At 34.4% G+C, this 22616-nt stretch overlaps 1 protein-coding gene across 1 annotated transcript in view; it reads left to right on the forward strand.

Moving 5' to 3' along the window:
* The window catches only part of LOC129216655 (acetylcholine receptor subunit alpha-like), a 222850-nt gene that overhangs the window by 156801 nt on the left and 43433 nt on the right, over positions 1–22616 (forward strand). The window contains exon 2 of the mRNA XM_054850875.1: positions 5649–5809. Coding sequence (XP_054706850.1) covers positions 5649–5809 — 161 coding nt within the window. The remainder of the gene's footprint in view (positions 1–5648; positions 5810–22616) is intronic.

A 22616-nucleotide genomic window follows, 5' to 3' on the forward strand; every position in this document is an offset into this window, starting at 1 on the left:
CTACTGCAGTGGCAAAACAATAATAAACAGCTGAGTCAAAAACAGTATGCATTGTGTATACATTTGAATAAGAGTGTGCCTATACCTGAATACAATGTACACAGTCATTGTAGCACTGTGTAATGTACAAACTTTGAATTTTCTAGATCTTTTTATCTTTCATATATTGCTCTTATCCTGCAGCGCAATAATTCAAAATAAATAATCTTTAAGTTAATATTACACGGTAGTTGCAATTATCTCTTTAATATTAAATCAGAAATCATAATTTTCAACTATCACGTTGTTGATGCAAATGAGTGATATGTATACATAATATTATAGGCCTGTAATCGTAATCAAAATCATAATCGGCATATTATAATCGTAATCGATTACATTTTCTACATAATCGGATAGTTGCTGTAATCGTAATTACGTTTTGCCAGAGGATTATAATAGTAATCCCCCTTTTTTGAGCCCGTAATCATAATCGTAATCGATTACATTCCCTCGTAATTGACTCCAAGCCTGATATATATATATATATATATATATATATATATATATATATATATATATATATACAGGGTGTGTAAGTAATGAGAAGGGGTGTGTAAGTAAGTCCATAAAAATAATTTATTCTTATTTAGTAGTCTTCAAAATATGCTCCTTGAGCATCAACACACTTCTGCAGGTGATGTTTCCACGCTTCGTGCGCTCCGTGAAAGTCTCCAAACGAAATATCCTTCAGAGCATGTGTGCAAGCCCTTTTGACATCATCCAGGGTACCGTGGTGGCACCCTTTGAGGGCGGTTTTCCTTTGGGGAAGAGAAAAAATTCTACTGGGGCAAGGATGGGGCTGTAGGGAGGCTGTAGTATTGTTACGATGTCATTTTTCGTCAAGTGCTCGGCAACCACGAAGCACGAGTTTGGTGGAACTCTTCCTCATCCCAAAATACTGACTGATAATTTTGTACAAAACCATTTTATCCATTCCTAGCTGTTCTGTGATCATGCGAACACTTAAACACCGGTCCGTGATCAGCAAATGTCGCACACGTTGTTCGTTTTTTGCGGTTCTTGATGTTGACGGGCGACCTGCATGTAGCTTGTCCTCCACGCTCTCCCGGCCTTCTTTAAACATTTTGTGCCACGCTTGCTGAATCATTTCCAGCGTTGATGCACCCGATTTTCCAAGGCGTAACTCTATTCAATGCTTTGTTGCATGTTGAACTTGTACACACTTTTTCAAAGATATCTGCGCCACGCGTCAGCGCCCTCCGGCGTACAGCCGCGCCAGGACAAAAATATTACTTAAAATACACACCTTGTGTGTGTGTATATATCTATATATAGGGTGTAACATTACAGCGTATACAGACTTTCAGGGCAGATAGAGTACACCTAATAGATGGGAAATCACATAGCAATGCATGATCGGAAACTCTTTCCTGACGCGATAGTGACGACACAAAGTAAAAGAAAGACAGGACACAAATAAGAGGAAAAGACATGTTTGTTATTTCTAATACAGCAAAAATGCTGTTAAGTTTTTGTCTGGTGTACATGGTAGACGTCGTTACGTAAACCGAAGCGTCAGATGACTGTGCATGCGCACACGCGTTTGCGACCATGCATTGCTATGTGATTTCCCCCTCATCCAGGTGTACTCTATCTGCCCTGAAGGTTTGCAAACGTTGTACTGTTACATATATGTAAACATATGTACTGTTTATATATATATATATATATATATATATATATATATATATATATATATATATATATATATTTATATATATATATATATATATAAAAGGGGTCCCTTAGCTATAGGGTATCTTTCGAATGTTAAAATTCCATCGCTCCCACCCTCTTATCTCGTTCCAATGGACAAAAAAAAAAACAAGCTGTGCAAAATTTCCTTTCATTTGGACAGTTTCTAATGGTGCCTCAAATGCCTTAAAGTTCAATCATTTACGGAAATCTCGTGAATTTTTTTAAAAGATTTATTTTTTTCTGTAATAAAGAAACAGCTTCCAGAGAATGAATATATTTTATTATGACAAACAATTTCTATGGAATCAAAACACAATGGGAACAAGTGAATACTTAACATTATTTTTTCCTAAGTGAGGATTTGGTAGCAGTAGGATATCTTTTACGGTCTTAAGCAACCATTTGTGAAACAAATTGTTTTTCACTTTCATATTTTGTGAGAATATTAATGCAGTCCTGAATTAATTTGACACCTATTTCCTCACCATAAATCACAACGATTATTTTATCATGTTTTCCTTCCGCTTATGTAACCAGGACCATCTTTTCAAGTTAAAAGGCTTTGTTGAGAAAATCAGGTGAAGAAATGTTTCGCAACGAGTGTAACAAAAGGTGAAAAATCATTAAAATAAACTTAGAAAAACTATTTTGGTGTAGAATGTATCTCTTTTGTTGATTTTGTACTTCTTCCTGTTTTTCATCTTTATCTACTTCTAACATAATATGTGCGATGTTTCTTTTAACCCTGGCTGGAACATTATAATCAAATAAGGATATAGCTACTAAATACAAATAAGGGTATAGCTACTTTCAAGAGCTATGTACCAGAAATATTTTGATTTTTTTTTTCTTGAGAGCAGCCTTACAGATTTCCGAATCAATATCCTGGTAATCGATCAGTTGACGCATAAATAGAAAATCGTGATATGGAGCTTTAACTGTTTCTGGGGAGAGAAACCCAGCTAGAACGCAGACTCGAGCAAGAAAAATATATAATCTTTTCAAAAAGGGCTTTTCCCTTTCAGATAAGTGAAACTGATCCTGAAATAAGAATATCTTGAGTGCATAAACGGATTTTGACAACCACCTAGCACGGCTTACAGCTCCTGGCTTACGAAATGATATCCCACTCTTTGGAATTCCACCAAGAAATATCATACTTAATCCAACATTTTTCGGTATATTTTTCAATTTTCCTCCAAGGCTCTCGCGGAGGGTAGCAAGTTATTAGGACCTTCCCTCTTGCTAAACAGAAAGGGCCTTGTGAACTTAGGGACCGGTCCTCCCTGAGAAAGTATCGGTCCCTGGTTCACCTTTTGCATTTTGTGTTGCTTCCGTGTTCTTGCTTTTCGCAATTTCCAATTTACTATTCATGAATATGTTTGTACTGTTTCTGTTTCTAGTAGCTTTGCGCTGGCATTATAGTACACTTTAGTATTTAATTTTTCCTTTGTTCTCTCAATTTCTTTGAATTTATATTAAAAATGTTCTTATAATGTGTCTTACGTTTATATTTTATATATATATATATATATATATATATATATATATATATATATATATATATATATATATATATATATATATATATATATATATATATTATACACGTATAGTTAATGAAATAAAGCAATTTTAATGCACCGTGTTTTTAGAATGAACCAAAAAGTATAAAATAATTTCGTCCAGCTTCGGGTAGATTTGTAAATTTAATGCCTCATGCGGTTTCAGAATATTTTGCAGTAAACAAATAAAGGTGAACATCTTATATGAATTCGAGAGCATATTAGGACCTCTGGAACAAGCGGATTTCCATTAAAACTTGACCATGGAGAGTTGCCAGTTGACTTTGAAGCGAAAGCATCAATTGTATCATTTTTAATAGATAGAATCTGCCAGAAAGCGCCGAGTAGTAAAAGGCCCGTTCTCGCTGATCCTATCTGTTACAAAATAATAAAAAGCAACCTATTACAAATGATACAGATGATGTTTCCACTTTCAGTTCATCCGCTCTCTCTCCGGGGTCAAGCTTTACCATTAAATATCGTTACTTTAAAAATAAGTGTAGAAATGCAATACATCAAGATTCAATGTCACTGAAACTTTGACTAGGTTGTTTGGCTGAAACTAAGAATCTTTTGTGCACTTTGATACTTTTTCCCTGCGAATTTACAATAAACATAATAACGTGAATTATAACTTTGTTTTTATCATCTAAAGGTTTCTAAAACTCTGAAATCCATTTTTTGCCCTTTAATAAGAATGCTTCGTGTACAGGATATTAAGCTTTGAAGACGTAAGTTCATGTTAATTCTATCTGAGCTAAGGGTACTTTTTAAACATTATAAATAAAGTAAAAAATAAGTAGAAAAAAATTCCAGCGCCATAAAAAAAAAGATTCAATTTAATTACGTGTAAATATTCTCTTATTAATTTTTGATGACCAAAAACAAAAAGATGAATTTAGATTTATAAAATTAACTTTTTTTGTTATTGTTCTGTTTTGATTTTGATTTATAATGTTGCTTATGTTATTGTTTAAATCTGAAGCATTACGAAATCGAATTAGGTCTAACTTTAGCAATAATAAAGTTCAGGAGGCAGTATTTTTAAATATAGAAAAATTTACGCTTTAAGAAAATGTTTTTCGAAAACTAAAATAATTTTAGGTTATTTTAATAACAAACTTAAATATATGACATTAATAGAGAAAAACCACAAAAATAATTTAAAAAGTAAGAAAAAATCTGGGAATAATTATTGAAAAAAAAACTTTCTTTCTTCAAAAAAATGCCGGAAAAAGTAACGGAAGCAGTTTTTAAAATTATATGATTCAATGCTTTAATTTTACGCAAAAATCTATATATTTTATTATTATTATTATTATTATTTTACAATTTGTCAATAATTGAAATGTAGGATTATAAATGTTATGCTAGAATACATGCAAAGTGAAATTGTAAAATATTTTCACAGTTTGCAGCGCCACCTATCTATCATTTGTTGTATCAATGAAGGACATCATATCATCATCCAATCATATAGTTGGATTGATTCCAATCAAAAGATAAATTGCTCTAAAAAAACAGTATACAATAATACAACTCATTTTCAAAATTTGATACACATATTGCAATAGTTTTTGATTTATCAAAAATAATTTATGCTATAATATAATGAGAAAGTTCTTGTTATTAACATTTTTAATTTTAATTGAGACCTGCTAATAGTAGTTTTGCAGTGTTTATTTTTATAACATTAAGCTGATTTGTACTTTAAATGTTTTGTACAATTAGTCAAGTGCATGCGAATCAAAGGGAAATTGTTCAGTTTGTTTTTTATTCATTCATTTTTGAATCACTTATGTATTCAGTCATTAATTAATTCATTTTCGATCCTTCTTTTATTAATTTCCTTTATCATTCATTCACTCACTTATTTTCTATTTATTCCCTCATATATGTTTTCCCCATACATTATTTAATTCATATAAGCATACTTTTTCATTATTTATTCATTCATTCTTTTATTTATTCATTATTCACTTATTTGGTCAAAAATATATTTTATTATCGAAGATAAAATATTTTAATAGGAAAACTTTTTATTTTTCCATTTGCCCTCTGAAAAAGAAGAGACTTTTTTTGAAGGTACACGTTTACTGCTAAAAATGAACAATAATGTTTCGATGCCGGTTTTATTTTAAAATACAATGTTCTATCTTTATCTACCGTAATTTTCAAACCAAACTTCCCCCATTTGTTCATTTTGAAAAAGTTAACTATCTCACTTTGCGCCACATTCCCCTACTTTGTTCTCAGATTAAAACAGTTCACATTTTTTGAAATTCCCTTTACATAATATTTATTTTAAATTCTTTTTTGTAGACAAGCCGAAGAAATCCGAACAAGACATCGAATACAGTGACGAAAAGCGTCTTGTGGACAAACTCATGCGAGGATATGACAACACAGTGAGACCAGTGAAAAACGCTTCTGATCCCATCGTTATTAGACTAGGAATCACATTAACTCAAATTTTTGATCTGGTAAGTAAAATCTGAAATAAATAATGAGCATTACTCATTATATGAAATGAAACGTGTGAAAATGCTCTATGCTTGCTAATGGTGACCAGGAAAAGTTAAATACGTTGGTCAGAAAGCCCTCCTAGTTCCTAATCTTAATCAGTACCTCTGAGGGTGCTGGATCAGAAATTACTCGGCTCTTAGTCTAAATAAAAAAAAGAGCTTCCTTTCGGGTCCCATCCAACCGGTTAAACCACGTGTAGGGGTAGGTATGAGGGAACCTGATGCATAGTATAGTGTAAACCAAGAATATAAGAGGGGTAGAATTACCAGAACCATTTGTACAACGTTGTAGGAAATAATGGTGTATGCAGTAATTTGCTAATAATTTTATGCGTCAAAACGTTGTTGATTACTAGTTATCATGCTTATTTGTTTTATCTGTGTTTCTGATAATATTTTTACTTGTTGTTTCTCATAACAAACTTCTGGCTCAAATTAAATGTAACTACAGAAACTAAAGTTTATTTCTTTTGTTGCCGTCAATTATTGGCATTGTGTGACTAGTTTTACGTTTTCATAGAATTATACTCGAATCGAACCATATGGCTGCATATAAACATGTCTGTCTTTGAAAATAATTCTGCGCAATCCTTGTGGTGCAATTCTGAGCAGTACCTTTTTAGAAAGATATGCAACTGTTACTAGCATTAGTATTTTAATGATGAGTTGTCTGTTTTCAAGACTAACTTACTAATTAATGTTCAGCATACATTTTCAAAATTCGTTAATGACGTACATTTAAACCACAGCGTAGCTCCACAGCAGTTCACTCGCTCTTCCTACGTTCGAGCTTGAGAATGTCTTCCAGCATCAACATAGAGGTCCCATCGAAGCAAGTTGCAGCTGCCCTAAGTTAGGATGGATAGAAGAGATTTATTTGTAGTTAGCACCGTTGCTATCTTTACTAATAATGAAGCTGAAAGTCTGGATATCTGTATGTCAGGGTGTCTGTTACAAGCATAGCGCCTAGACTAGTGATGTTCCGGATATCCGTATCCGTATCCGCGGATATCCGAGGGGAAATAAAGATCTGTATCCGTATCCGTTACTTTTTTGACGGATCTTAAACGGATCATTTCTATTCTAAAAAAATTCAAATATTTGAATTAAAGACTCTTAAATTCCGTTTAAATTAGGTTTTATTCCCTATTTAAATTATAAGGTATCATTTCAGAAGCCCATTTCTACCCCTCTCCTCCTCTCCGTTGCAAAAACAATGGGTAAATAAGTTTTAAAAGTGTGTATCAGTGCGTCTTTTTGCGGCATCGTAGCTCCTAAACAGATGATTACCGGAGGTATTAATTAAAAACCGACTTGACGTTTTTCACAATTATGGTAGTAAAAATTTACCCGTACGTTAAAAATGTTGGCCCTAGTTAAAAGAACGAAGTTTTCTGCGTTTGATATTTATTTGAAACTTCCAACTTATATACAGTAGAAGCTGTAATCTTGTTAAGTAAATTTTAAATGCAATCCTAAGCCTTTATACGCGTAATTGGTAGCGATTTCATAGTCCAAAGATAAGGAGAAAAAGCTCAATGACATTTAAAATTTTACCTGCTGTCAGTTCATATTTGTTAACAAATGTGTGTTCTGCCCCTCTAGGACATGTTTTGTTTTTTTAATTTTTAATTTAATATTAGTTTTTGTTATTGATTTGGGGTTTCTGTTATTCTTTATGTTTCTCTCGGTATCCTTCAAAAAAAGTGAGACTAAATTCTCTATTTACTGTTTGTAAAGGTGTTCCTGGCTCTATATTTTGTCGGTCGGAGTAAGTTCGGTGGAATGGGTCAGCGCTGCATTTATGCTGAAATAAAATGCGAAAAATTATTTCTAGCCTGTCCAGTAGCAGCTTTACACTCTTGCTCCTGTATCCAAAATCTACCGAGTAAGCTAGAAATAATTTTTCACATTCCATCTAAGCATTAATGCAGCGCTGGCCCATTCCTTTCAACTCTCCCTGAATTTTAACGGAGATTTCTTTAAAGAGTAAATCATAGCCTTGATAATATTTTTGCCGCAGTTGACATTTTCTGAAGAAACTGCCTATTCTGACGGAATAGCTCCCGTAACAAATTTGACACTTGGATAGTTGAATTGGGTAAAAAACATTTTGAGATCCGTATCCATATCCGCGGATCTTGACACTGATGATCCGGATCCGTATCCGCGGATCTACTTTTTTAACGATCCGGCACATCACTAGCCTAGACCGCTAGGCAGATTTTTTTCATGAAATTTGGCACAAAATTAGTTTGTAGCATAGAGGTAAGCAACTCGAAGCGATTTTTCGTAAAATACGCTTTTTGTTCTTTTTCTATTCTATTTTTAAGAACATTTTACCGAGGATATTATTATAACGTGGACGAGTAAGTAACCAAATTATCATAACGTGGAACCATAAAATAAGCGAGCTAATGAACATCACAAATTGGGGAGAAATTTATCATCCATTATTTGTAAATATACAGGCGAACCAAATGAACTTTTAATTTTTACTACGGGCAAAGCCGTGCGGGTACCGCTAGTACCAAATAAAGGTGTTCCTATTTTATTGATCTGGACAATTACTCCAGCCAAACCTTGAAAAATTATGAATACTTATTAAATGAAATAGCCCTGTCAACTAACTCTATCACTTCACACAAGTCAAAGACTCAAAATACTAGATTTTAATTGTTTTGGCCTCCTGAAGATGGCTTTCTACTTGGGGTATGCTACCTTTCTCTTTTAAAGAAGTTCGCCGCTACAAATGAAGCAAATATATTCACTCAATCGAACAAACTTGATAATTTTTTAAGTGTTAAAAGGTACTTTCTGTAAATAAAAAAAGAGTAAAAAGTCATGTTTGCTATTTTTTAGCCAATTATTGCAATAACATTCCAATTGCAATCCAGGATCCCCTTAATCTCAACGCATTTGTCAAACATTTACCCAAAATTTTTTTGCCTGTATTATACTATTTGTATTTAAAAAAATAGTCGAAACTTAAAAATTAAAGTTTTTTGTTTTGCTTTAACCAGCCGGATTACTTAGTTTTATTTCCTGCGAATTAAAACTTTTTATCGTCGAGTTCATCTCAAGTTTATACCAATTCGCAACTCCAACGAACTATAGGGGGCACTGCAGTCACTGTCTAATGGCCGACTTACAAACTAAAACAAACGCATGTGGTAACGAAGAAAATGGTAATAAGTCTAGTAAATTTTGTTCGCATGCATGATTTTTTCGCTTTATTCTTTTTAAATTAATTTTCAAAGTCTTGTGGATATTCTGGCCCACCTAGAAAGAAATGAGAATCGAAGAAGCATTACTAAACGTCAAAGATTACTGCAAACTACATAGTTCATAGTTCTAAGCAGCTATTTCCACGACATGATTAAGATGAAAAAACAACGTAAATAAAGCACAAATATTCGAGAAAATGCAGCATATAGCTATTTCAAGGCAACAATGGAGCCTCTTCATCAGTGCAAAAAGCTCACCAACACAACCAGAAGTTGCGAGAGAACTGACAAAAAACCAGGTGGACACCGGTATTTATACCAAAGAGAGCCAACCAATAAGAATACAGGAACATGACAACAAACAACCAATCAGCGAACAGCATGTACGCTCCGTGCTCAAAGCAAGGCAAGAGACAACCAATCAGAAGCCAGGAGACAAAAAGAGTGTGAGACACCAAAGAAACAGGAAAGGCAATTAAAGAAATTGCTTCCAAATATCATGAAAAAATGGAGTGCTGGAAAAATCATTGACAAGAGAATGAGAATTTTTCCAAATATGGTAAGCTTCCCAGAAATCGAGGTCATAAACCGAAGAACATTTACAAATAATCTTTGCAGATGAAAAATCAAAACAGTGACCAGAAGTCCAGCAATGCTGAGCGATGGAAGAACGAGCAAGTTCTTTATGCTTAACATAGTTTTCGTGCTCTTTCAGACGGTGCTTGAGAGCACGTTTAGTCTGTCCAATAATAAGATAAAATTTACAAACTTAAAGGACCCCATTGATTGCCATAGCAGCTGGGGCATTTATAGCATCTCCTGCAAGTGTGGACTTGGCTACGTTGGACAGACTAAACGTGCTCTCAAGCACCGTCTGAAAGAGCACGAAAACTATGTTAAGCATAAAGAACTTGCTCGTTCTTCCATCGCTCAGCATTGCTGGACTTCTGGTCACTGTTTTGATTTTTCATCTGCAAAGATTATTTGTAAATGTTCTTCGGTTTATGACCTCGATTTCTGGGAAGCTTACCATATTTGGAAAAATTCTTATTCTCTTGTCAATGATTTTTCCAGCACTCCATTTTTTCATGATATTTGGAAGCAATTTCTTTAATTGCCTTTCCTGTTTCTTTGGTGTCTCACACTCTTTTTGTCTCCTGGCTTCTGATTGGTTGTCTCTTGCCTTGCTTTGAGCCCGGAGCGTACATGCTGTTCGCTGATTGGTTGTTTGTTGTCATGTTCCTGTATTCTTATTGGTTGGCTCTCTTTGGTATAAATACCGGTGTCCACCTGGTTTTTTGTCAGTTCTCTCGCAACTTCTGGTTGTGTTGGTGAGCTTTTTGCACTGATGAAGAGGCTCCATTGTTGCCTTGAAATAGCTATATGCTGCATTTTCTCGAATATTTGTGCTTTATTTACGTTGTTTTTTCACCTTAATCATATTGTAGCACAAAGCTTTTATGATAATTTTTCATTTATTTCCACGATGTTGAATTCGATATTTATCAATTCTTGATAAAACTAAATAATAATTGTGGCCTGACAAGAACAACAATTAATGCTAGAAAATTCAATATGACATTACAAATTATTATCGAAAGAAGATGATACTTCTTTGCCTTGCTTGGCTAGCGCTTATTGTTTTGCATTTGTTGCTGAGTTATTTCTCACGAATTCCCGAATCGGTTAATTTAAAATTTTTCTATTTCGATTTTTCTAATTTCTGAGTTACGATTTAATTATGTCATGTTATGCAAATCATCTACAGAATTCTTACGGATATATGGTGGTAGTTTTCTTTTTAGTTGATTGACCATTATTTCTTTTTACTTATCAAATTCTGTAATCTTACTACCATTTTATTCCACTCATGATAAAAATTAAAAATGGTTTAACTAAAAACGCGAAATCTCGCCAAGGCTACTTTGCTCGCACAATACTAAAACTATAACCCTAAACAAATTTGGCGAAACCTTTCAGCTGAGAATAAAAGGAATAAAGTAAATTCTTTCTCGCTGAAACATTTTTCATTTTGTTCTACGATAATATATTCAAGAAAATATTTTGCATACCGTCCATTCCAACTAAATGCTGCTGTAAAAGATTGTTAGTTAAATTAATTTAAGATTAAAAAAAAACTCATATTCTTACAAATTCATACAAAACAATAAAAATTTTTACCTTGTATAACGTTATCCACGTTTGTTAATCCAGTTTTCGCTTTCACCATTTTCAATCAACTCATATTTTAGAAGGAAATAAGGAAAACTAACATTATTTTGAGAAGCTCGAGAATACTACTAAGGGACGAATTAATTTCTGTAGCTGAAAGCAAACTAAGACTCATCGATTGCGTTAATAAATACTCAGAACAAACTGCCTGTGTTTACGTCAACAGACACACGTGGAACGCAACGTTGCAATGTTTTAGTTTCATCGGCAGTTTTGTAAATCACCGCAAGGTAGCGTATTCGAGCGCTGGAGTTCCGAATATGTCTCAAATATTGCTTGAAAATTCTACAACAACAACAAGAACAAATAACAACAGTAATAATAAAATAGACGAATTACATATTTCTAACCTTATTTAAAATTAAAACCTTGTGCTGGGAGTAGCAGCAAGGAGCTTCAATAAAGCTAAGATGGATTGAATTATCAGTTATCTACCTTTAGCCTCATAAAATATTTAGGAAAGAGATTTCGGGAAATTTATGTCCGTCAACATCGATAAAATTCTGTGCACTGCGATAGCTTAGTATCTTCGGTTTGAATTCAGTGAAAATAAATTCAGCTGCGTCAGTTTTATTTCTTGAATAAAAGATCGTGAGTGTAAAAGCGACATTAAACTTCTTTACACTTTTGTTACTCAAATGCATTAAAACTTCACTAAGATCAGGTGAGCACAATAAGAGTGGAGCAATGTGAAACGTTTTTACGCACCTCACCATTATTACTGCCTACCTAATTAATGAAATACCTATTCATTTTTTATCATAGCTTAATTTATTTAACCTTTGAGACTTTGAAAATGTAGGACAACCCTAGGTAGAACGAAGTACTAAGTTCAAAACATGTTTTAAAATCACAAAAGGGCTAATTCAGAGAGCTGCAAATGTGTCATAAACACATTATAGTTTTATTAATCACAAAACCGCACTGATAGCCTAGGTTTAAAAGGAGAAGAACACAGTTCTTTTTTTTTTTTTTTTTTTTTTTTTGAAAAAACCAAAGATTGTGATTTACTTCTAGGAAAGCTCGGAGGTGCCCGGAAATATATATGACAAATATCCAGTCCGTCATATGTATGACAGTTCAGGGAAAATCTATAGGGACTTACAAACTGATTGGCCTTATTAAATTCTTACTTTACTCTATATATAATTTATTTTGTTAATTTGGAACCTAGAAATGAACTAAACATTCCTACACCTATCAACAGCGATACCAAAGAAATAAATTTTAAATGAACTTAACATTTTATTTTTGTGTTTGAATAACTATACTTTCTAGACGAGTATTTATCTTATGCCTTTTTCGAGTAAATTTTGTGTGGAATTAGCGAAAAAAAGAAGAAAGTCGAAAAAACCGATTAAAGAATGAACTCCAATAAGTACAAGAGATTAAATTGTTGAACAAACAGAATCGGGGTTTCAGCTTCATTTAACAAGAAAGATAAATTATCATTAAAATGAACTTGAAATTAGATCGTTTGAACTGCAATACTGAAGACATACTGCTTAAAAATATCCAAACTCTTCATAAATGCGTATACACTTATATCTAGGGGTTCTTTTAAACCCCTTTCATATGTTTTAAAGGGGTGATATATACAAAAATAGTGAAGACCATTCTAGTGGTCATTTGATCAAGCGATGGCGAAACAAGTTTTTTTCCTTTGAAGCGGAGTTTTTGGCTTGCAATAAGAAATGCATTTCAATTTAAAACTGGCGCCTAACTCCCAGTGAGGTGAGCATTGCGGAAGTCTTGATTTTCTTATCGAGTTTACTGCCCTCCACACTTCTTACGAATTCGATATCTTTGACATTTCCACCGAGCGCCTTCTTTTGCATTTTTTCGAAAGAAATACCGCTGTTGACTTAAAAAGGCTAATCGGGTAGTTGTCAAAGGTCGATTTTTTTTCTTTAAATCTACAGAAAATGCAGAGTTCTTGAGAAACAAAATTACCAAACTCATAACAGAAGTTACCAAAACCAAATGGCGAACCAAATGACTTTTCAATTTTCTACCACGGGCAAAGCTGTGCGGGTACCGCTGGTAAATAAATAAAAATAAAATGTAATATTTTTTCCAATCTCCCCTCCCCCTCTCCTCACTCTTCCTAATTTTTGACCTATCCTACGTTTCTGTTAAATGTTAAGTTCATTCTTTCTCTCTCTGAGCAAAATATTTAATGCGTGAAATACGCTTGAAGACGAGTTAAAAGTATCTCTGAAAAAGTATATTTTGCAAGAAATATTAAATCAAACAATAACTAAACTTATAATGTGCGTTTTTTCAAAAATAATAAAAATAGTACATTCAAAAAGCATAAAGACAATAGTGCAAAAATATGTCATGCATACTAAAAACACTAAAGTGAAGTAAACATAGTAGTATGATAATACAAACAGATATATGCACGCATTCAACGGCTTTTTTTCTTGCTATTATCGTTGAAGTTTAAATTAACAAAACTTTCTCTCTCTGTCATGTTATGAACAGACCCTCTCAACATTTTTTTCAGAAACTTAGAATATTTAAAGATAAAAAAAGTATTAATCTGTGAAATTGGGCTATTTCTAAAAATAAAGAGACTATCACTAAAAAAGCTTCGAAAAAAGAATTTTAGACCTTCTTGGAGCCTAATTAGAGTCAAATTTTATAGCAATCTTCCCTAAACAGGGTTGGCTTTCTGCCGACAGAAACTAGTTTTTGCCATGCCAGTGGCAGAAACTGGTTATAACCGATTAAAACCGACAAAAACTGGCAGAAACTTAAAATCGTCTTAAAAAACTAAAGTAATTACTAAATGATATTTGCTTAAATTAAAAAATGAAACTTTATTTCATCATTGTAAAAAATAAAATTTTATGCTAGTGCCCTTGATTTAGTTCAGAAAGGGAACTTGTCAATTGCTGATGCTCGTAATATTTGGATTAATCTAACAAAGGACGAAAATCATATGGGTTCTTAGGATAGAGGAGTGACATACAGAATTAAACTGACATTACTGGCGAATTTTTATCACTAGCCTAGTTACTACGTGATGGACCAGTTTAAAAAATATATACAATTTGAAAGTTTTAAGAATATTGCTTGTTCCTTGATGCATTGCCTGCTAGCTCTTCTTTTACAAGAATATTCTAAAGTTTCTCATTCGTGCATATTCAATTGAGAAACTATTTACATTTTCGGAACCACATTTTACAAGAAGCAACTACAGGGTCCAAACAATGAAACATTTGATTCTGAATTGTGATAATATTGTAACTGTGCTTCAACTGTGCTTTGGTTAACAATTGTTAACAAACTGGTTAACAAACTGTGCTTTGGTTAACAATTAATTATTTTTTCCATGCATTTTCTACTGTTTGTCAATATATATATATATATATATATATTTTGTCATTTTGAGAGTTTTTGCCAGTTTCTGCCGAAAATGTGGCAGAAAGTGGTTTTTGCCATGGCGGTTTTAACCGGTTTCTACCAGTGGTTTTACCGCCCAGTCAGAAACTTGCCAGCCCTGTCCCTAAAATATCTTTAAAATATGGTTACTAAAAGGTTCACAGCGCTTTCATTTTTAGTTAGCAGAGTTGTATCAGTGTCTCTTCTTTTCTCTCTTTTTTCAAAATTAATTTATTACTTTTTGTAGCTTGTTAATTTTTTAGACAGTTCTGTAAAAGTAACTGTTGTCACTTTAAACTTCATTCTTTAAATTAAATATTTATAGTCTAAGCATATTCAGCATGTGCTTTTTGTTCTGTTGTCTTGAGGCCAGTGATTTGATGCCAGGATTATTTTTAATATTTTCTCCAAACCTTATATTGTTCAAACCTTTTGTAATTAGAATTCTATTGAATTTCTAATAGTTCGGTCACAAGAATAAATAGCTTCTTGTTCATTAAATGTGGTAATTTATAAAAATAGGTGCTTAGAATGTAATAAGAGATTTTAGGGTATCTCAAGGCCTTAAAAAATGCGATTTTAGTATTAAAGGATTCCTTCTTATCTGTTATTTTACTAGGAAATCAACATACTTTTCAAATCATTAAAGGAGTAACAAAATATAAGTTTACAGTTCTGCCACGAAAAAGCCCACAACATCTAGCGCTTAGACCCTGGCATCAATTTGAACTTGGACAACTTGAATTCAAATTTTTGGTTTTCGCTGCGACGCATTGTTGATGGGGTCCTACTCGTTGGGTTTCTTTCTGCAAATGGTTCCTATCGTAATTAAACTGCGGAAAACGAAATTTGAATTCAAGTTGTCAAAACTCAAATTAATGCGGAAACCTGGATACTTAAGGTTCAATGCCGAATGTTGTGTGCTGGGTGCTGTTTTTGTCTAAAAAGTATTACTTTTAATTGAACTACTGATTCGATAAAAGAAGAAAACCGTGGCCAAACTTTAGTTTTAAATGAGTGAAGTATAAAACTGGAATGTTGAAAATCTTGAATTAAGTATTCTCATTTTTTCTATATTATATTCAATTTCAATTTTGAAAGGGATTAAGAACAAAAGAGTTTCTTTTATGAAAGGAAGAAAAAAAAAAAACTTCTATAAAATTGAAGAACGAAAAAAGCATTGGCTTTGCAAAATCGCTGTAAGTACATATTGCTTTAGATAAATACTATTACTTTTTTTGCCATTTAGTAAATTATATTAAAATGTTAAGTTTCAGGTAAATCCTAACGAAATGGAAACTATTGCGATCATTTAGCCATGGTAAACTATGTTTCAATTAGTATGTTTAAGGAAGTCTCAAAATCGTTTCTTTTTGAAGTGAGGGTTCAAATAGAAATTTGATTTCGTATATTTGACTTTTGAAACATTACTAACTTTTTTTTAATAAATAAAACAACTTATTCGAAGTTTTCAAATGTAAAATGATTGAATTTTTTTCCACTAGTGATCTGAAACATAGTAATAAGAAACAAGAAATGTGTCTAGACACAAACACAGCCAGTTTTTCCTTATACTAATATCAACAATTTAATATCAGTTAATTCTCTCCTCTGTTTATGATCTACCACAGCAAGTAATTTCATACATATCTTTTAAAGAGATCAAGCAAGTTTCTAAAAATAAAATACGCAAACTGCTCGGATCTTTGTTGGAAGAATTCTGGCATATCTGGATTATAATAGTCTCCTTGTATTTTCAAAATAGTCTCCTTGGTACTTAGCGTACTTCTCCCAGTGGTGCTTGCATTATTGGAAGTAATCCGAGGAGACCTCTTTCGGAATGGAATTCAGCTCGACCGTTGTTGCAGAAGTTATATCCTCTCTTGAATGAAATCATTTTCTTTTAAATGGCATTTTGAGTTTGGATATCGTAGAAGGTCATATCAAGAGAGTAAGGAGCGTTATGAACCACAGGAGTCTGGTTTTTGCTCCAAAAAAAAGTGAATCAAATGCGAGGAATGCGTTGGAGCATTGTCGGTGTGAGAACGTCTGCATCTTCCGAATGATTTGCACCTGACTGTTGTCTAACATCTGGCAAAAGTTGATGCAACAACCTTACTTCAACTCCAACGAAAATTGGGATCAACTATCTCTACTCTCTTCTACTGCAAGCATGCCCTTCTTTAGGCTGAACTTAACTGCATCTTCATGAGTAACATTATTAGATGTATAAAGCATTAAAATCAATTATGTCATCGTTAATGAATGAGATTGAAAGCTTTCATTGAAAAAAAAAATGTAGTGGCGCAATTCTGAGGATGTGAAACAGTCTTTTTCTGACATAAATTCACAGAGCCCGGCAGCTAAAGACTTTTTTGCAGCAAGTATGGCGCTACGTTAACTCAATCTGGTGAAAAAGTCAGAAATTAAAAACAATGATTATTTAAAACATAACGCTAAGCATTCCATCCCTCCGAGCACCCGTCCTACTCAACTCTTTCCTCATTTTTTTGGAAAAATTAACTTCAATTTTAAAATTGCAAACTGGTTAGATTTAGCGCTTTCATTAGGGACGTTGCACCCTTTCTCAAGAACGAGATCCTCTAAAACAGACTAATTGACACCTATAAACACCCCTTTAAGTTATCAAAGGCACCAACCTATGTGCCATGACCTCCTTCTTCTCGTAGGCACCATTCATTTTACAATAGAAGAGTTAATTTAGTATTGATTTACAACTGCAGCCATACTGCTATTTTTCTGGCGTTTCTCTGGATTTTTCAACGCAAAACTGGGATTTAGCACATGATTTATAAATTACTGCTTCAACGTGTTCAATACTTGAAATATTCAATATAAATATATAAATAAACAAATTTGAAGAGCACTGTTTTTTTTTCTTTTTTTTCATTTTTAGTTTATTAACAAAGATTGTTTTAACTATCAACCATAAAACAATGTCTGTGACATTAAAACTTCTACATTGATTGTTCATTCTAATAGAATGACATTTTTTCCTAAAATAAAAAATTCTCTTTCTATCGTTTCTAAAAGCACGTGTAACACATTGTAATAAAAGAACAACTCGGAAGAATAAAGCTCCTTTTTGATTGAAGTTCTTTAAGAGGCTGAACCAAAAAAAAATCCCAAAATTTTGATTCAGATTTTGCTTTATCATAAGAGCTTTTCATCTTAAAAAAGAAGTTTCATACATTTCCTTCTTAATTCATGCACTCACAAAAGGAACGAGATTAGCAAGAGAATTAAGAAATTTTGTTTCTGATATACGTCGAGGTTTTTTTTTTTTTTTAACTGCGTTGGTATATGAAAAATGACAATTTACTAATATGATATGCAAATAATGTTGTTAAAAATATTATCATTACGCGTAGTTACATGGTAGACAAGTAATGAATAGACTTTTTACGATTATTTTTTGCTGTTATCTTTGCAGTTGTTTCTATTTTTTTCAAGTTAACATGCGAGCGTAATTAACATAAACATCTCTGAATGACACTTTACTATTATTAGCGTACGTAAAACAACACTTACAGGTAGAGATAGGGAGAAGGGAGGTTGAGAGAGTTTCCTCTAATTAACTGTTCATAACTGTAGAGTTTAAATAAGCCACCTTGCGGTGATTTAAGAAATTAGCCAAAAAGGTAAAATATTTCAATTTTTCGTGGACAAGGAAGATGTCTAATTGAAACAGCCATATCCAAACTACTAAACTACCTGTACTACTGCTTTTAGCCACCATTAGCCAGAGACTGCAGCGCAAGCTATAATTTATTTGAGTTGTGGATTGTTCTGATGTACAGCAATATGCAAAAAAGGTGGTAAAATTTTCTATTCGAACACACTGCTAAAACACAGATTAATACATTTTTCTAAAATACCTGTAAAATATATTCAACATGTTTAATAATTTTGAAAAATAAAAACATTTAAATACAATAGATAAATATCCATCATAATAGTGTTATTCGACTTCATGCAAGTCTTATCCTACTAGTTATTTACTGCTGCAACAAAAATGCGTTACAAAGAAGCGTCAGAACACAGTAGTAGAAAAACTTTTTGTGATGAAACGGCAATTTTTACGCAACTATCACAATTTGTAATAACTTTGAAAAACTAGTGTTGAGCGCTTACTATATTGGATATGTGAGAAAGTTTTTTAAAATGAGCTCTAGTTTATGATCCTTGCAGATGGCAGTGCTTTTAAAAATAGCGTTAGCTGAAATACCGATGGAGCTGAAATTATATCCCTTATATTAACCAAATAACTGAAGCGTGGAAGTAAAGGGTGTTTTTTTCAGAGGTATAGAACTTTAGGTTCATATAGAACACCGTTAAATGATATAAATCGCCATGAATTTGGCTTTATTCGAAAGATGATTCTTTGCTATTTTTATTTAAATGTGATTTCTGATATATGGTCACTTCGGCTGGCTTGGAGAACGTCTAATCGGGAAGTCCAATTTTCTATCACTTTTTGCAGCAGCGGGGGCCGTATGTGAGTGATATGTGGCGAATGTTCTTGTCCAAGGCGTCAATCTTCTGTGGCTTATCGGAGTAGATCTGAGACTTCACACAGCCCCATAAAAATTAGTCCATCGTAGTTAAATTGCATGGTCTTGCAGGCCAATTCACGGGTCCATTAAGCGAAATTATTCGTTCACCGAAAGTTTCTTTCAATAAATCAATTGTGACACGCGCTGTGTGGCGTGTTGCACCGTCCTGTTGTCTATTCATGATGAAATGGCAAACCAAACTACACACAAAACAAATGACAACTATCAAAATGGCCCACAGATCAAACAGTGTTCCCGACTTTAAGTAACACCCTTTATTTAAACATGAGAGAAATAATAAATAATGTTATTATTTTAGAATTTATATTTATACTGTGGGTGTATTTTAGGGAAAATGTGCGCTCAAATCATGGTCTTTTTTCATAATTTTTAGGGTGTGGTTACGATAACTTAACTATGCCTGTATTGTAGCAAAAGGTGAGCACAATTGAATGCGTGAAACGAGTGTTAAATACATTCCAATCAAAAATGCATAGACTGACTAGTGAATGAACGGTTCGTAGTTAAGAAAAAAAAAAGCTTCCAAAGTTGTTGTTTTTATTTCCTTTTACAAAAAAGGAAGTATTGTATTCGCGAAAAAATTTTCACTCAAAAATCGGCCTTAATTTCCATTTTGCTCGCCCCCTAATGAATATTGATTTTTTTTTCGATCCAACCACACGTGGATACATGCCTAAGAACGTATAGACACATGAAGAATATATTTGGCTATCCCCGAGTTAATTACAACGAGTTTTCTCGTGACGTCCATATCTACGTATGTATGTGCGTATGCGTGTATGTATCTCGCATAACTCAAGAACGGTAAGTCCTAGAAAGATGAAATTTGGTACATACACTGGTGTGCAAAAATTAAGGACGAAGTCGAAAAATTAGCATATCAGCTGAACGAAGAGGCAGAGCGGACAGAAAGACCAATCAGAAGATTAAGTAAGGTGATTTACGGTAGCACATGCGCAGATATGCAGGCAGACGTAATGGGGGAGTGTCTGAGTAGTATAAAGCATGTTGTCGGTGTAAGATCAGTATTTCTGGCAATGAGATTGCACGCCGTATAGCAGTTAAAATCACACAGAGTTGTTGCCTCAGCGAGAAATTACGAATAATCAATCTGTTAGACGACATCTGGGTGCTTTTACTCGAGGTCGAATCATTGGGAAGTTGGAAGAAGGCTGCAGTGTGACAAGTGTGGCTGCAGAGTTCGGAATTGCTCACACCATCGTTTCACGACTTTGGAGACAATTTCAAACTACAGGAACAGCTATCCGGAGGTTCAGTAGTGGTCGTCCACGAGGAACCACACCCGCAGATAACCGGTATATTGTCTTACAGGCCAGAAGAAACAGGCGGCAGACAGCGGGAGAAATCGCTAGACACACGACACAGGCGACTGGACGACCGATATCGCGTTTTACCGTGGCCAGAAGACTGCACGGTGGTGGTTTGTTTGCACGACGCCCTATACGGTGTGTACCTCTAACGCCTGCTCATCGGAGAAGGCGTTCTCTGTGGTGCCGGGAACACCGGAATTGGAGAGACAATGAATGGGGTCGAGTACTCTTTTCAGATGAGAGCAGATTCAGTCTGAGTAGCGATTCTCATCGCATACTCATCTGGAGAGAGCGGGGAAGCCGCAATCATCCCTCGAACATCATTGAAAGGGACAGGTATGGAGGTCGCGGTGTTCTCGTTTGGGGAGGCAGCATGCTTGGTAGTCGTACAGACCTTCACATCTTCGACGCAGGTTCAGTCAACGGGACCCGTTATTGTAACGAGATTCTTCTTCAATATGTGCATCTTTTTAGAGGCGCTATGGGTCCGCAGTTCCTTTTCATGGACGACAATGCACCATGTCATCACACAGTAGCTGCCGAACAGCTCTTAGATATTGAAGATATTGAAGGTATGGATTGGCCCGCACCATCTCCGGATCTCAATCCCATCGAGCATGTATGGGATTTTCTAGGCAGACGCTTGGCAGCTCGTACCTTACCACCAGTAACGATTCGGGAGATTCGATTGGCGCTGCAAGACGAATGGACAGCAATACCTCAACAACTCATTGACACTCTCATGCTCAGCATGGGCAGACGCTGTGAAACCTGCCTAGCAGTCGGGGGAGATCATATCCCCTACTAAAGACCGGATGTTTCTTGCTGGACACCCATCACAGGGATGTTTCGGCCTTCAGTCGCATTTCGCTCCATGCTACTTTTTCAATAAAGCTTCTTTTTATCCCTCTGATTTCTCTTTTAGTAAGTGTTGCTTACATTACACATGTCCTTACGTATTGGGGATCTTACGGTATTAAATGTGTTGATTTGGAGAGCTTTTGTACAAAGTTATATTGAAAAAACCGTCTCGTCCTCAATTTTTGCACACCAGTGTAGACTCCAAGTGGGGTCTACTTGTGCACCTTATCTTTTGGTTGCATTCGGATTTTCCGAAGGGGGTCTTTTACACCTTTTTGGGGTTAAATCATTGTTAATTTCAATGTAAACTTAAGCGGTGCTATAATTTGGCGAACACTTGGCAATGTATCGTCAAACCTTTGGTCGTCAAGTTTTATCGCCAACTTGGCGACGAATTCAGCGTTTTTTTTAAATCTGGTTTCAATTTGGCCATATTTAGAGAGTTAACCATTGAATCCCATTAAAACTGCCAATATTGCGAAAAGTATCTGTATAAAACGTTTTTTTTTTTTTTTTTTTTGCTTCGGTTCGCAACAAACTTGGTGTGAAAATATTTAAGGTGCTTCTTTTCGCACTCCGAGGCACTATTATCTTTAAATTGGAGTAAAAGGAAGTCATGTGATGCACACATCAGCTCATTTCTTTGGGTGAATGGGGGCAGTGGTAACCAGGACAACGGAGTCAGAGCGAAAACGACCGGCTCCTACTCAGAGAATTTCTGTGATCCTACGACTTTAACTCCGACTCCGTCTTTTTACCCCAAAATCAGTCTGACTGACTCTGCAAGCACTGGTAAAGTCGGGGACTTTCTGGAGAAGTGGCCGACTCCCTACTCTTACAAGGAGAGGTTACGGTCTCGGAAATTCAGATCGGGATGAGATTTGGCAGATTAGTAGTATCCCTTAAGGGTACTCTCAAGGTAAAGTAATAAAGCGCACTAGCCATAAAATTCCGAGAAAACAGCCTTTAAAGATTTACGCGCAACTTATTAACTAGTAGAGATTGTCCGTAAACAAGCGCCCGGCGGTCATGTGGGCAGCGCGCTGAGCTTCCATGCTGTCGATCCGGGTTCAAATCCACTGCGAGTGTTTTTTTTTTTTTTTCATTTATAAAGTAACTGTTA

The sequence above is a fragment of the Uloborus diversus genome, chromosome 1, assembly GCF_026930045.1.
Source record: "Uloborus diversus isolate 005 chromosome 1, Udiv.v.3.1, whole genome shotgun sequence".
In the NCBI taxonomy this organism is placed as follows: Eukaryota; Metazoa; Arthropoda; class Arachnida; order Araneae; family Uloboridae; genus Uloborus; species Uloborus diversus.